Here is a 14,180-nt window from a genome sequence, read left to right as displayed (position 1 = left end):
AGTCTGGAGCAAAATAATAACTTGACCAAATTTCTATTTTTAAGGTAGCATTCTGGGTTTGGTGTTTTTTGGCCTGCTTTGACTACCTAGGGAGGGTGATATTCTGGGCATGCCCAAACTTAAAAGGTGCAAGAATCTTGGGGTTTTGATGGCAGTTGTTGTGGAACAGGGTTGAACAAAGGGCCTTGGGCTTGTCAATTCCCCATTTCCTCTCCTGCACCCCAGACAAACAAAAGGAAATGCTGGATAATCCTCACAGGCTGTGACTACTATGGGGGAATTTAGGTCCAATTCCTGCCTTTAGCCCTGACCAGCTCCCCTGCTTTGTGGTGGAATGAGAGTGGCTGCTCTTGTTGCAGTGCTTTAGAGATCCCTTCTTAACAGAAAAGAGGAATATGACCACCTTCCCCCTGCCGTGTAATCTGTGGCCTCTCTGGAACAGAGGCACTGCTGTCCAGTACAGCACTGCCCATTCCTGTTCTGGTTACAGGCAGTTCCCAGGCATGCTGGCTTTAGGGCAGCCACTTCAGTACTGTGGTCTCATGGTTTGTTGTATTTGCAGAAAATGCTGGAGAAACTGCGGGCCAAGAAGACTTGGAAAGCCCCATGACAGGGAAAGACTTTGAGCAACAAGGGCACATGGTGGTGTTGGTACAATCCAGGCCCCTGGGTGCTGCAGCCTCAGTGGTGAATTGTGAAGCCATTTAGGAATCCTCAGCTTTAAGCTGTAGGAACACTGAGTACCCCAAACCCCTGTGGTCCCCTGTTCAGAGCTCACCACAGCTGCAGATGGACTGAAGAAACAATGCTTTCTTCATTGTTTCTCAGACTGAGTTACTGGCCTGAAAGGCTTTTCTTACATGTTAATATTTCAAATAGATTTTGTAAGTTTTGTAATATACATGTATAAAATGTTTTTAAATAAAGTTTTAAGGTTATTTGAATCTCTGGGGAAAAGGACCTTTCTCCTGTAAAGCTGGAGTTTTTAGTCTATTCTTTGCACTGTGTGATTTAAGACTAGAAGTATGGTTTCCTGCAGTCACAAGGTACATCTTAAAGCACTTAATGGGAGAACTAAAAATTTACTTATTCCAAAGAGATGTTTTCTATCCCTGTTTTATGAGCTAAGCACATATCAATTAGGTCAGATTCAAAGCTCAACTTTTGCTGTAAATTTAGTTATTAACAGGTGCAGTACCAAGGGCTTTTCATTAATGCTCTTTCTGGTTAAAATGCACCACAGCAAGTCATGGAGTAGGTAGAAATGGGGAAGAGATGGTCCTGCTTAAAGCTCCAACAAGATTGGCCTGGAGCATTCTCTGCTCCAGGAAGACCACCAGCTCTGAGCCTATTCACAGGAGGTGCTCCATCCCTGTGCTCATTTTTGCAGCCTCCTCTAAATCTGCTCCAAGGAAACTCTTAGAAAGCTGATTTTTGATGAGTTAACTCTACACTTCTTTTCACTCATTTCTTTTAATCTGGAGCAGTTGACATGTACTGCAGCAGCAAACCATAAGCCAGATCCAGTTTGTTAAACTCCATGGAGTCAGGTGGAGGCTGTAATACTGGGATTATTATTACAGCATGAAGTAACGAGTTAAAATGAATGTTTAATTCAGAAAACTGCAATAAACACTCCAGGGACGGTTCTTTCTTTGTCTGGAACACCTGTGCAGTTCTTTGGAGCAGGCTTGCATCAACATCAGCAGGATCTAAGAGAGGAAAAATATCTATTAGCATTTTCTATCCAAATAAAAACAACTTTTCTAATAGCCAATCTAAACCTCTCGTGGCACAAGTTGAAGTCATCTCCTCTAATTTTTGTTAATTGGCAGGCCAACCCCCCCCTCACTACACGCTCCTTTCAGGGGGTTGTACAAAGCAGAAGGCTCCCCCTGTGCCACCTTTTCTCCAGCTCCCTCAGCTGCTCCTCATGAAACTTGGTGCTCCAGACCCTTCCCCAGCTCCACTGCCCTTCTCTGGACACACAAACAGCAACTGGGCTGCAAGACTGCTCAAACCACAACTGTAGCAACCCTGTTCCTTAATGCCCCATGCTGCAAGTTCTTGCTTCAGAATGGAACTGAGCAGCCTCTCCTCCACATCAGCATCAAAAACACCCTGAAGGCAGCAGGGTAAGGCCCTTTTCCAGCCCAGGAGGCCCAACTACACGAGGTTTTATCTCCTCACAAATAGACCATAGCACACACAGAGTGTCCATGGCATCCTGCAGAGGATTTCAATATGCGGTCACCGCGTTAAGAGCTGCTGGTTTTTCAGCCACGCAAACCCTCTTTGAAGTGACCTTCAATTTTTTTACAGTCTCAGCCTTTTTGGTAAGTGCCCTTACCTTCACACTCTCTTTACTAGCTCCCACATGGTGTTTCTCATGCCTCTGACAGGCAGCAACATGGTGGCAGACCCTAGGAGTTAAAAGAGTTGGGTTTGGTTAGTACAGGGGAAAGTGCACCTTGGGTGTAAATTACATGGAACAGCCTATGCCTCCTGTTTTTGCTTCTGTTTCAAAGAACCAAACTCAGCAGGAGCTCTGGAATTAAATCAGCAACTCACTTAACTGGAACTTTTGCTCCCCTGTAGCTTAAGTGTTGAAGGTGCCCAAGGATACATCCCTACACCTCAAGCAGAACTTGCTCTTAACAGCAGCAGGGAGTATTGTGTCCTTGACCCATGTTAAAGCTCTATGCCCAGCAGACTTGGTGCCACCTCATGTGGCAGCAGAGGAGTCTGGTGGATTTGCTTTATGGTCATGTCCACAGCTCACCAGAAACAGTAACATCCCAGCAGCCTTGGTAATGACCAGATACTCCTCTCACTGCTCTTACAGGACTTCAGTGAATAGCCCAGGTGCCCATGTTTTCCAGTGAAGGACCAATCAATCCTGCCAATACACAACCCAAGTTGTGAACAAGCCTTAAGTATGGCACAAACTCCAAGTACTGAGGAATTCCTCACAGCCAACAGCAGTTAATTCAGACACCTGTACTACAAATGGCTGCACAACTGTGACTGCAGTTTTAAGTATAAATACACACAAGAATGACTCACAGATAAGTGATCGCCTCAGATACGGCCAAGATCTGCAGTGATCACTACCCAGTAATCTCTGGTACTCACAACCATTTCTACACTTAGTTCTACAACAGTTTAGTAGTTCCCCTGTTTACAGTCATACAAAGCTAATACACCAACTGTAAAATGATACGGAACTAGTAACTGAATGCTTACCTGTCAAACAAATTGCTTCCATCTTTTTAACTCAGCGAAATTCAATTCACTTCATTCTGTATCCTCAAGCACCTGTTAGAAAGAATTGAATGCACTTGCTGAGTTCCAGAGCCCACTAGCCAGTTTTCACACAGATAATCAAAATGAAGACAAATGAAAACATTTATTTTTATTTGTTACATGAAGATAAGTACGCTGAAATCCCTTTAGAGGTTAAAGATTGTTTCAGCAAAAATACCTGGTTTAACAGGCACAGCAGACTGAAAATGAAGGATGCCAAATGCTGCACTGGTATAGCACTGCTTTTTGAACATCCCACCAGGAGAAGGCTGCTGGGTGCACAGACTTTCAACCACCACAGCTCGTTTTACATTTGAGCTTCTTGCATGCACCAGAGGGTGTTAGGCAGTAAGAGGTACTCTCCACAGAACTGCCGTGCAGCTGAGATGGAGAACAGACTAACATCAACAGCAGCTTCAGAATTCTCCCGTGTGAAGATTTATTCTTTTTCCAGAGTACTTTGCTTCTTTTACTTTGAACTCTTTGTTCTATAGAACAGAATCCAGGGATTTTAACAGTATAGCAGTAAACTGGCTGGGCTGCTCAGAAATTAACTCTTTAAACCCCATAATTGAAGAAATTAACGAAATATTGCTGCTCAGTATGAAACTGTGGAGCATCCTTATACAAAAAAATGCAGCAAGTTTAATGAAGTTACTTCCTAACAGACATAGCAGTGCTGTCTCTTCTTACCTACAGCCACTGAAACAAGAAATAATAATCACTCCTGCATGATTAAAGGGGAGAATAGACTGTTTCAAGCCATCCAGAAAACAAGCAGCAAAAAAATTGTTGCAAGTCAGGTGCCTACACAAAAACCCGGGCAAGAGACAAAGTTCAGCCAATGTAATTCAGAATGTCAGTTGCACCTGAAGTCCCAGAACAGACTGACTTTTTACTCCAACTAAGCTTTTCCATTTGAATCACTTTTTGGTTTGTATTCCAAGCATGTTGCAGTACACCCAAAGGAGAACAGTGGGCATCCTGCATTCCTCAGATTGTATGCTAAGATTTGTCTTGCAGTTTTATCCCACAGAGCTAACAGGTAGTTAAGTGGGTAAAGCCAAACCACAAGTTTAATCTGTGAGGCGTTTCCAACGACATGAACCTACAGGAAAGATCCCATCGGGATAGACCTCAACACTTCTGGTGCTACAAATTAACACAAGAGACAAGAAATCAAAATCAAGCAGACTGGGAAAGTACCTGGTACAGATCACAGTGTCATTTATGTTGTTTCAAGACATTCTGGAGTAGGAAGAGGGTGAGATACGCCAGCACCTCCTTCATATTAACAAGTTTTTAATTACAAGTTAAGTTACCTGAGAAGCAAACATCAATTGGAATTCTCTACAGAACTCTACAGAACTGCAGAATCCTCCCTGTAAGTTTCCTACCGAGTGTAACTTACTGGTCAATGCAAAACTATCAGTTAAAGCAGTTAACCTGTTCATCTCGTTTGTGACTGAGGAATTTATATGAACATTCCTTGGGCAAACTTAGGTTACAATAAATTCTTCCTTTAACAGAATGAACAATCCATTAAGATATAGTAGTGTAATGTTAAAAAGAGTCCCTGAAACCTTCACAAATCAGTAAGCTTGGTCTGAGAGACTCCTGGCCTACTGAGGACCAGAGCCCCTCAGTCTTTAAGGTATAGGCAGAATTTCAGATGTCACACTAACCCTTGAAACAGCTTCAGACTTTGTGAAATGGCAGCCTGTATTTCTTTCTTCTTCACTTTCTCTAAGTACCTGCAACCAGGAAAGAACAAGTAAAGTTACAAACCAGCATACAAATCAGCAGAACCTACAATAGTATTAAGTAAATTTGTTCAGAAAGGCTCTTCTCATTCACTCTCTTCAGAGCAGTTGAACATTTTGCCAATCATCACAACAATTTTCTCACAGCATTCTTAAGTTTGGGGAAAATAAGCTCTCATGTTTTTTGAAACAACAGTGCATTTTCTCAATAAGAGAGGGGCAGCAGTATAACCAGCTCACCAAGTTAAAGACAGGTAGCTGACCTGAAACAGGTAAGGGTAAAAAAAAAACAGGGACACAAACTTACCAAGATGCTAGTTCAGACCTGACATCAGGTGAACTTCCTAAAACAAAATAAATTGTTGTATCTAAGTAATCCTTTTAAGTTTCCTCAGTATTTTAGCAGTTCATCAAGACTTGAGTGCTTTTATCTCCGTGTGAGGCCAGGCAGAGAGTAGTCCAGTTACACTGGCTGAATGCTGATGACACAACAAAGCACTTCATCTGCCATCAAACCACAGCCCAGTTTATCACACAACTACCAACAAGGCCCATCTGCAGCTGAAGAGACTGAAGCACAGAAGGTAAAACTAAGGGAGTTACCTCACAAAGAAAGCATGGAAAAGACCATTGTGAGACACCTTAAAAATATGCTTTTAATAAACCATCTACAGGAATTCAGCACTGCAAGTATTTTTTCTATACTGCTAATTCTACTTCTTTTAGTACACAGGATGCAGAATTGAGGCACATTAACTCACATTTATGCTTAGATTTTATAGTAGCTGCATTTTTAAGTATGTTTGCAGAATTGTCCCACTAAGTGAATTTGTTACAGGTCTCATTGTCACCACTGCAATTAAGTGTACAGCGAGGAAAGCAGAACCTGTTACTCCTCTAGCCACGTTTTCCAATTCAGACACACTGCAGGTTGTGTCTAGCTGCTGAAGAACGAGGCATAAAAACTCCACAATGTCTTTACAATAGCCTGGGTTTTAAACCTAGCCAGGTAACTCAGAAAGAAACCTGTCTCTAGTGGTCACCTGGAGCTTGGATTTTTTTGTTGTTTCAAAATACTTTTTCTTATCAAAAGGCAGCCAAGAAGTTAAAACTTGAGCTTTTATCTTCATACAACTACCTCCACCTAGGAAAAAACCCAACTGTTTCCTCAATACTTACACCTGAGTAGAGGCTTTCCAATCTGTTCCACACATCACAGGGATGCCCTTTTAAGAAAAAATATTTTGGAACAATGTCATTAGTTTAACTATACTTTTATCCTGTAACAGTTTAACAGTTTTCTGATGTTGTATTTGTAAATCTTCCCACTAATAAACACTAAATCTACTTGTTTCAACAGAAATACCAAGTTTAACCAGCACATCTGCATGAAAACCAACGATGCCAGCTGTTGAAATACTGTAGCACTGCTTTTTGAACACCTCATCAGGAAGACACTGCTGGGTGCAGATACCATACAGTGCACAAATTAGTCTGATTACTTGCTGTGGGAATAGCACTAAACTGTAGAAACCCAATGGTCTTATGCTGAAGCTCAGAAGAAACACAAAGCTCACCTCTTTTGCTACCATGCTGCACAGATGTCCACTGAAGTAAAGGATTTGTGAATCAGGTCAGCAAACAGCCTTAAGAATTCAAGAGATCCCCAAGTAGTTACAACTGCTGCTGCAGCGTGAGTGTGTTCATCTGCAAAGAAAGATACAACCAAACTACACTTCTGAAAATTCACAACACCAAACTCTAGATTGATCAGTATTTAAATGAATGAATGCTATTTGAGGCCATGCAAATATTGTCCCTTCATATAAGTAACACAACTAATACATTCATCAGCTGTGGGTTGCAAAAGAAGGGTTTTTTCTAAGCACTAGGTTCCAGGTTTTTTGTCTACAGCAAAAGACAAAACCTGATCAAGTGCTGGAACAGAGTGAACGCATTTATTATTTTTACTATTTTTAAAACAGCATTTGAAGCTACTTCCCAACCGACTACATACTTACTGTTAGCAGCAGCAGAAGCTGACAGTTACCACACTTGCCAGTCCCAGAGACAGGTATAGCTTGAGCCAAGGGAATTGTGGTGAGGAGCTCAGAACCACATACACTCCTCAGAACAACGTACACTGGGCCCACCTGATGGGCTCCTAATGCAGTTCTCTACCTACAGCCATGGCCAAGTGAGATGTCTGCTCCTATCCTCTCACTCAAGAATGTTCCTGTAAGGTTTCACTACTGGCCAATCCTCAGCTCAGTGTTTCCCATGTCTATGGGGTTTTCCTATGCTGTATCCTTACTAGGTGATCTCTTCCCATCTCCTCCTCTTCCCTACATTGTCCCAAGCCATGCAAACTTGGCAACATCCTACAGTAAGAAGCCTTCACAGCCATGTACATGCTAGACTACCAGCTGCTCTCTGCTGTCCCTCCTGTTCTTGCAAGAGAGATGAATTAAGATGGAATTTTACTCCAGGGAAGCCACCAGAAGCTACAGCTGTTGATACACCCTGGTACAGAAAGTGTGGGTGAGGCACCACAAAGACACTGAGGGGAAAGTAGTTCCTCAACATCTTCAGCAGAGAAAATTCCAGGCAGTGTTGTCTAAACCAAATCAGACAAAGCTGCAGCATTTGACCGAAGATAAAGCTTTTGTTTTTTTAAAAAAACTGCACTTTCAAGTATTCAAAAACTCAAGTTTTTGTTTAAAGAGAGGCTACAGGCTTTTATTTTGGTCAGACTGATGAAAGGTACGTAGCACTGAACTCATACCCGGGAATTTTCACACTCACAAGCTGCTCAGCTGTGGAGCACTGTAATGTTTTTATTTTAACTATGGAGCACTGCCTTTTCAAAACCTTTTGTGAAATAATGCAAAAAAAGCTACCTGAAGGAAACAAAACTGAAACCCAAGTAACATCTTACCTTATGCAGCAAGAAAACCAAGAGGTATTTCATCTTCCAAAACAACAAACTACAAGAGAAAGAAAAGCAAAGTGATAAAAACTGTCATATACAGTCAAATAACTGAAAGTTACTTAAATCAAAGCTTGACTTTAACAATCAATTTAGCAGCTGTGATAAGCTTGGTTTTTATGTATAAAGTTATCCAGTTCTAATCAGAATTGAGATTTAGTTCATTTCTGAGTCACTCAACAGTTGAACAGCTGAATTAATCACATGAACTGCAGAATGAACAGGACTCCACATACCCCTCACTATGCCCTACCAAGAACCCCTCTCCTAGATCCAGGATGAGTCTTTGAAGCCTTTAAGTATTTCTCAGGGAGACAACCAAAGAGTTACATTTAGCCATTAATTCTGGACCACTTTTAGTTGTGATCTTTAAATGCTGAAGGGTAATTTCTGCAGACCTAGAGCTATCAAGCTGCATTTGGGAAACTTCCTTAGAGAGGTCTGGGACCTTAATTCAAGCATGTAAATAACACAGCTTGACTTGCTCTCAATATTGAGCACCTACTGCAAACCTCCTGAGACTGTCAGTTTCATCTGAAGGAAATTTAATAGCAGACAAAGCCTTTTTTGCTCCTTCAGCACAGATTACTTTTACCTGCTGAACAGCTGTCGGTTAGCTGCTGACAAGAGTTCCTGAGTAAGGCTGTGAGGTGACTCCTTTTTTAACCTTCCTTATTCACAAGTGAACATTTTAAACATTCATTACTTCAGCTACCAAAACTGCTGCAGGAGGTCGCAGTGATATTTAGACCACTTCTAAACACTAGCCATGTTTCCTACTGACTAAAACACCTTTGAGAAAGGTATTTGCAGCTAGGGCAATGCCTGGCAGGTACTATTAATAAAGAGCTTTTAGCTTCTGCTAAGTCATGTTCACATCAGAAACCATTCTGGACAGAGGGGGGAAAGAGGGAAAAAGTAATTTTTACCCCAAGATTTACTATATTGCCACAGTTATTTTTACAATAATGTACAACTTTAGATTATTGTATGAGATTAAGGAGCAGAGAATTAGTTTTCTGAGAGTTTATTCCACATGGAATAGACAATCTCAATCATACAAAATTGGATTTTATTATCATTCCAATACATTAACCACATTTTTAATAGACTTTTGTCAAAATCGACCAACCACTTCTGCATTTTTATGATTGGCTTGCATTAATCTTTAATTCTTTCTTCAACCCTTTAACTTCTAAAGTATTTCAAGCCTGCACCTCTAAGACAGAAAAACAATCTCTCAAGGACCACCCACAAAGAAATCTGCTATGAAAGAAAGGCATCTAAACTGCCCTTTTAACTTGAGCATACCGATGTTTACATGCTTTTCTATATACACATAGAGAACAGCACAGTAGACCCTTGAAAGCTAAGCATGAGGACAAGTTATTCTATTTTTGTAACTGTCTCAGACACAAGCCCAATATACTCACAGTAAGGCAAATGTGCCTGGGCAGCTGAGTGGAGACCTGAACACTGACTCCAGACCAATGTTTTAAACCAAACAGGCCCATGAAAAGGTATCTGAGGAACGACCGCTGCCACCTCATTGGTGCATTTGCTGTTCACCAAGGTGAGCCTTGCAGAGGCACAGAGTTCTCTTCAGCACCCTCTTATTCATCCACTATTTCAATCACTTCAGGTGTTTCGTCATGTTTTCTTCGTGGCTTTAACTTCTTTTTTTTGGGAATTGTGCTGCTTAGAATAAAAGAGCTGTTCTCCTAAGAAAATGGAAGACAGAAGTAGAAACAAGTCTAGTTTTGAGATACTTATGTAAGATTTTAGTACTACATTTTTGGATGTTAAGAACTCTAGAGAGAACTGCAGAATTCCTATAATTGCAGCATTACATTGAAGAGAAGTGTGGACTACAAACCTCCTTCTGCACTAACATCAGAATTCAGAGATCACACAACTCTGGATCTAAGCTCAAGAATTAAATACTGAAGATATTATCTACTAATTCTTTAACTTCAGAACAGGAAGTCTAGAGCATTTCTGAAGTTAAGGAGTGCTTACTTACCACTACTCTGGCATCAAGTTGTTCCTGAGTATCAGAATTCAAGCTGTCCTCATCATCACTGAAAAAAAAAATAGTTTAAACTGTTTACTTTTATAGAACCTTAAAATGTGTTAACTACAAGCCCTTAAGTGAACAGTAGCTGAAAGACAGCTTTGTACCTTTAACACTGTCTTTTTGGCTTCCTAAAGGTTATCAGTGTATTTACAATAGCAAGTATTCTTTACTTTATGATCTTTTTATTGCACTAAGCTAATTGCTCAAGCCTGAAGACCAAAGATAACACTCTGGTTTTTAATAATGTAAAAAGGTATTAAAATTATCCTTTAGTATTTGTTTTAGAACACTGCATTTTATTTGGGATAACATTAGAGGAGTGCATTTCAGCAAATACTTTAATTTCTACCAACAATTATCAGTCTTCAGATCAAATTAAAAAAAATTCTTTCTGTGAGAACTTTTATATTACCATCTACAAACACAGAATACCCCAAAAGATAGAGCACTTTGTTCCCAAAATAAACAATGCCTTCATAGGTTAAAAGGACAGGAGAACAACTGAACTTGATACACACACATTTATATGTTAATAAAGCACAAAAAAGCAAGCAAAGATGAACTTACTCTGTCTCCTCAATAGGGGAAATGGGGCCTTCATCATCTAAGTATTTGTGCTTCCGTAACACCATACACTCTTTTTCTAAGTCATCACTGGCCTGAAGGGCTTTTAAAGCTTTTTTAAGATGTTCTTCATATTTAAGCACTTCAATGTACTTGAAATATCCCTTTGCAGCTGCTTGCTGTAGAAAAAAATACTAAGGTGAGATCTTAAAAGTACCACTATAAAGCACTTACATTGTGAACTGATAATGTAACATTCTATCAACACCCATATATATTCTTGCATTGTTTGCTTTAAAAGGTAATAATTTTACAACATCAAGTATCCTGTTTAATAGAAGTAAAATCTGTTTCATTGTTTAATTCTAGTAGAAGCACAACAGACCCCATTTCAATTCACAATTTTTAGACTAAGGAAATATTTATCCTACATAACAGAGGACTTACCTCATAGCCAAGAACCATCTTTAAGGGAATATGTTTCTCCCCATAATGTTTTTCAACAAAAGGGAACTGAAAACCTCTGTCTAGAAGCCTTCTCTTTTGTTCCTGAGGTGAGGCCGTCAGTGGGGGCCTCCCTGTGGGCATGTGTGTGCTCTCATACTTTTTCTTCTTGCTCTTCCGTGCCTGTAATTTGTACTTTCGGTGTGCGGCTGCTTTGAACTTCCTTCCCCTGAAGTGATAGGCAAAAATGGCCTTCAAATTGAGTTTTGACTTCTGCTGCTTGGGAACAGCCAATGATTTCCCTGGACTTTGGGGAGACAGTGAAGAGTCTGAGGAGCTTTCATTGTCAGGTACTTCTGTACCAGATTCAGCTTGTTGCCTTGAAGATTGAGATCGCCTTTTCTGCTTTGAAGGTGCAATGGAGCACTCAGGACGAGCAGCAGAGACGTCACTGAAGAAGAAAAAAGTATTTACTTTCAAAATAAGGTTCACTTTTATGAAAAATTACACAGGCTCTCCACAGAAAAAATTCCAGACTAGAGACAGAAGCTTACCTTTCTGAATCACTGCTGATCAGTAAAACCTCAGTTGAGGGAGCTGATGATTTACACATGCTGTTGGGATGATCTGCAGACTCCCCAGGAGCAGCCACCTTCTGCCTTGACCACTCTGTTCCTGTACTCCTTTGCCATGAGCACACCTCAGATGGCTCCTCCTCCTGATGGCTGATCAGCTCCTGGGCATCAGGGTAATCAGAGCCAGAAGCCTGGGGCTCATCTGTATCAGTCATGTTTCAGTTTGCCCTAAAAGGCAATAAGAATTCAAGAAACTAAAAAAAAAGTACATTAATCAGGCAACAAACTTTCTACTACTCCACTCCTGATCACAGGGTAAACTTAAGAACAATCCTGAGGAAACTTGAGCAGAGATTTTCCTATGAACCATGACCAGTTACATTCTTCATACTGACATTAGTCATAGCCACTAAACTTAAGATATTCACAGCGTAACTGAGGTCAGACAATTTTTGAGTCTTTTTAGCTCAGCTCTTGCCCAAAGGAACACAAACATCAGTGGTGCAACAGATTGTTCAGACTTACTGAGACGAATTCTGAATGTTTTAACCCTGTCTGTACTAGTTAAGCTTGCCTCCAAACAAGCACACATACACATAGCCAATAGCGTCTTATACTTGTAAGGATATTGCAGTTTCACGTCATACATATTCACTTCACTGTTATTTAAAACCTTTAAATTAATCAAAGATAGCGTCATCAAGACAAGCAATGCCATTTCCCTTCTGTTCTTTTGCGGGCTCTAAGATACCTAAAATCTCCTGCTCTTAATTCATCACCCACTTATTTGGCTGTAAATAATCAGAGTCCAGCCCCAGAACTAAAATGTTATTTTCACTTGAATCTGCAAGACAACACAGTCCAGTTCTTTAGTGGCCCAAGTCTATACAAAAGGGACTGTAACACGCAGCAAAGGAATCTAGTTTTCCTCTGTATGAGCCCAAAGTTATTTTACCTATTAGTCATTTACTAGCCCAGTAAACCTGCATCTAATTTTACTGTGCTTTTTAGAGTTTTACAAACTCATCATAATATCCATTAATATTTTAAATGTTATTACACACTTCAGCATCTGAAGACACTAGAGCAGAGTTTATCCAATGTCCTCACATAACCTGCAGCACATGATCCTGAGGGCACATGCACATAAAGCAAAGGATTAGATGCAGTCAGAATTTAGGAAAGGCAGGTCCCAACTAACCCACCTGATCTCCTTCTCTGACCAGTGTATGAAGCAAAGGCTGTGGATGTTGTCTGCCTGCATTTTAGTAAAGCTTTGGGACAGCATTTATCACAGCATTCTCCTGGAGGAACTAGCTGGTCATGGTTTGGATGGGTGCACTGTTCATTGCATGAAAAACTGGATGGATGGCTGGGCCCTGAGAGTGGTGCTGAATGGAGTTATATCCAGCTGGCAGCTCGTCTTAAGGGATCAGCGCTGGGGCCAGACCAGTCATGTCCACAAACGACCTCAAAAAGGGGATTAAGTGCACCCTCATTCAGCTGGCAGCTGACACCAAGCTGGGTGGGAATGATCTGCTGGAGAGCAGGAAGGCTCTGCAGAGGTGTCTGCACAATATGAATTTGACTGAAGCCAACTGAGTGAGGTTTAACAAGGCAAAGTGCTGGGTCTTGCACTTGGGTCACAGCAGAAAAGGCCCTGGGGGTGCTGGTCAACTGTAGCCCAGTATGGTCCAGGGTGTGCCTAGGTGGCCGAGGCCAATGGCATCCTGGCCTGTATCAGCAATACCGGGGACAGCAGTACAACGGCAGGGATTGTCCCCCTGTACTAAGCAGTGGTGAGGTCTCACCTCAAAACCCGTGTTTCATTTTGGGCCCCTCACCACAAGAAAGACGCCCGTGCCAGCTTTGCTATGCCTTTGAAAGAACATTGCTCACGCTGGCTCACCCACGGCCTGACAAACACGAAGCCCAGAAACGAAACCAACCAACGCCAGAGGCAGGACAGCGGCACAGGCCCTGCCGGGTACTCACAAGTCGCAGCTCAGCATCCTTCGAGGTCTCTACCGCAGTTCCGGCCTGCAGCGCTGGCACAGCACGCAGATCCCTTAGGAAAGAAAAGCAACCATATAAATTTGCTGAAGGCCTAACAAAGGCACCCGGCGCACCCCTCGCCGGGCTCGGCTGCCAGCAGCGCGCCGGGGCCGGCACCACAGGAAGGCCTTTCGAACGCGGGCAGGCACCAACACACCACGGGCCGGGAACACCGCTCCCACGGGGCCCCCCCCACCAACCACCCCCACACACCCCGGTCCTCGGGGCACGACTCCACACCGCCCGGACTGTCCCTCCAGCCCCGGCTTCCGCGGTCCCGGGCCCCAGCAGCGCGGATGGCGGCGGATCCACCCGCACAGACCAACCCACCTCCGCCCGCCGCTGCCCCGCCGCAAAGGACGCACAATCCCCGCCCCGCGTATTAAATAGTGCCGGGAAGCTCGCGA

The 14,180-nt window shown here is 42.2% G+C and overlaps 2 protein-coding genes and 8 non-coding genes across 14 annotated transcripts in view; 1 reads left to right on the top strand and 9 right to left on the bottom strand.

Annotated features, from left to right (window-relative positions):
* Positions 1 to 944, top strand: part of CEP295 (centrosomal protein 295) — a 43,492-nt gene extending 42,548 nt beyond the window's left edge. Inside the window, exon 29 of the mRNA XM_071432766.1 lies at positions 563 to 944. Coding sequence (XP_071288867.1) covers positions 563 to 610 — 48 coding nt within the window. The 3' untranslated portion in view covers positions 611 to 944. The remainder of the gene's footprint in view (positions 1 to 562) is intronic.
* Positions 945 to 1,590: 646 nt separating this feature from the next.
* Positions 1,591 to 14,175, bottom strand: TAF1D (TATA-box binding protein associated factor, RNA polymerase I subunit D). 5 transcript variants are annotated; one of them, XM_071432770.1, is made up of 16 exons: positions 14,104 to 14,175; positions 13,714 to 13,786; positions 11,698 to 11,946; positions 11,147 to 11,594; positions 10,703 to 10,878; positions 10,082 to 10,139; positions 9,492 to 9,779; positions 8,008 to 8,056; positions 6,647 to 6,776; positions 6,249 to 6,295; positions 5,377 to 5,413; positions 4,992 to 5,060; positions 4,513 to 4,628; positions 3,247 to 3,318; positions 2,351 to 2,423; positions 1,591 to 1,712 (listed from the first exon to the last, which is right to left on the bottom strand). In XM_071432770.1, exons 3-7 carry the CDS (start codon positions 11,931 to 11,933, stop codon positions 9,672 to 9,674), a joined length of 1,026 nt encoding a protein of 341 aa, XP_071288871.1. In that variant the 5' UTR covers positions 11,934 to 11,946; positions 13,714 to 13,786; positions 14,104 to 14,175; the 3' UTR covers positions 1,591 to 1,712; positions 2,351 to 2,423; positions 3,247 to 3,318; positions 4,513 to 4,628; positions 4,992 to 5,060; positions 5,377 to 5,413; positions 6,249 to 6,295; positions 6,647 to 6,776; positions 8,008 to 8,056; positions 9,492 to 9,671. The 5 variants fall into 5 exon arrangements, with proteins under 5 accessions (XP_071288871.1, XP_071288872.1, XP_071288868.1 ...); XM_071432771.1 differs by lacking the exon at positions 4,513 to 4,628 and adding an exon at positions 3,485 to 3,687; XM_071432767.1 differs by lacking the exon at positions 4,513 to 4,628.
* Positions 2,178 to 2,307, bottom strand: LOC139593360 (small nucleolar RNA SNORA25). Its single transcript, XR_011680269.1, has one exon. It is a non-coding gene; the product is annotated as a small nucleolar RNA SNORA25 (small nucleolar RNA).
* Positions 3,465 to 3,606, bottom strand: LOC139593359 (small nucleolar RNA SNORA8). The gene has a single exon (XR_011680268.1). It is a non-coding gene; the product is annotated as a small nucleolar RNA SNORA8 (small nucleolar RNA).
* On the bottom strand, positions 4,317 to 4,448 carry LOC139593362 (small nucleolar RNA SNORA18). Its single transcript, XR_011680271.1, has one exon. It is a non-coding gene; the product is annotated as a small nucleolar RNA SNORA18 (small nucleolar RNA).
* Positions 5,135 to 5,207, bottom strand: LOC139593371 (small nucleolar RNA Z40). Its single transcript, XR_011680280.1, has one exon. It is a non-coding gene; the product is annotated as a small nucleolar RNA Z40 (small nucleolar RNA).
* On the bottom strand, positions 5,897 to 6,028 carry LOC139593361 (small nucleolar RNA SNORA1). Its single transcript, XR_011680270.1, has one exon. It is a non-coding gene; the product is annotated as a small nucleolar RNA SNORA1 (small nucleolar RNA).
* Positions 6,416 to 6,554, bottom strand: LOC139593372 (small nucleolar RNA SNORA8). The gene has a single exon (XR_011680281.1). It is a non-coding gene; the product is annotated as a small nucleolar RNA SNORA8 (small nucleolar RNA).
* LOC139593365 (small nucleolar RNA SNORA40) lies at positions 6,882 to 7,009 on the bottom strand. The gene has a single exon (XR_011680274.1). It is a non-coding gene; the product is annotated as a small nucleolar RNA SNORA40 (small nucleolar RNA).
* LOC139593367 (small nucleolar RNA SNORD5) lies at positions 8,197 to 8,268 on the bottom strand. The gene has a single exon (XR_011680276.1). It is a non-coding gene; the product is annotated as a small nucleolar RNA SNORD5 (small nucleolar RNA).
* Positions 14,176 to 14,180: the final 5 nt, after the last annotated feature.

Source organism: Agelaius tricolor, unplaced genomic scaffold (assembly GCF_023055355.1).
Source record: "Agelaius tricolor isolate 1412-34295 unplaced genomic scaffold, bAgeTri1.0.p SCAF_9, whole genome shotgun sequence".
Lineage (NCBI taxonomy): Eukaryota > Metazoa > Chordata > Aves > Passeriformes > Icteridae > Agelaius > Agelaius tricolor.
This window is presented reverse-complemented; position numbering and strand designations above follow the sequence as displayed.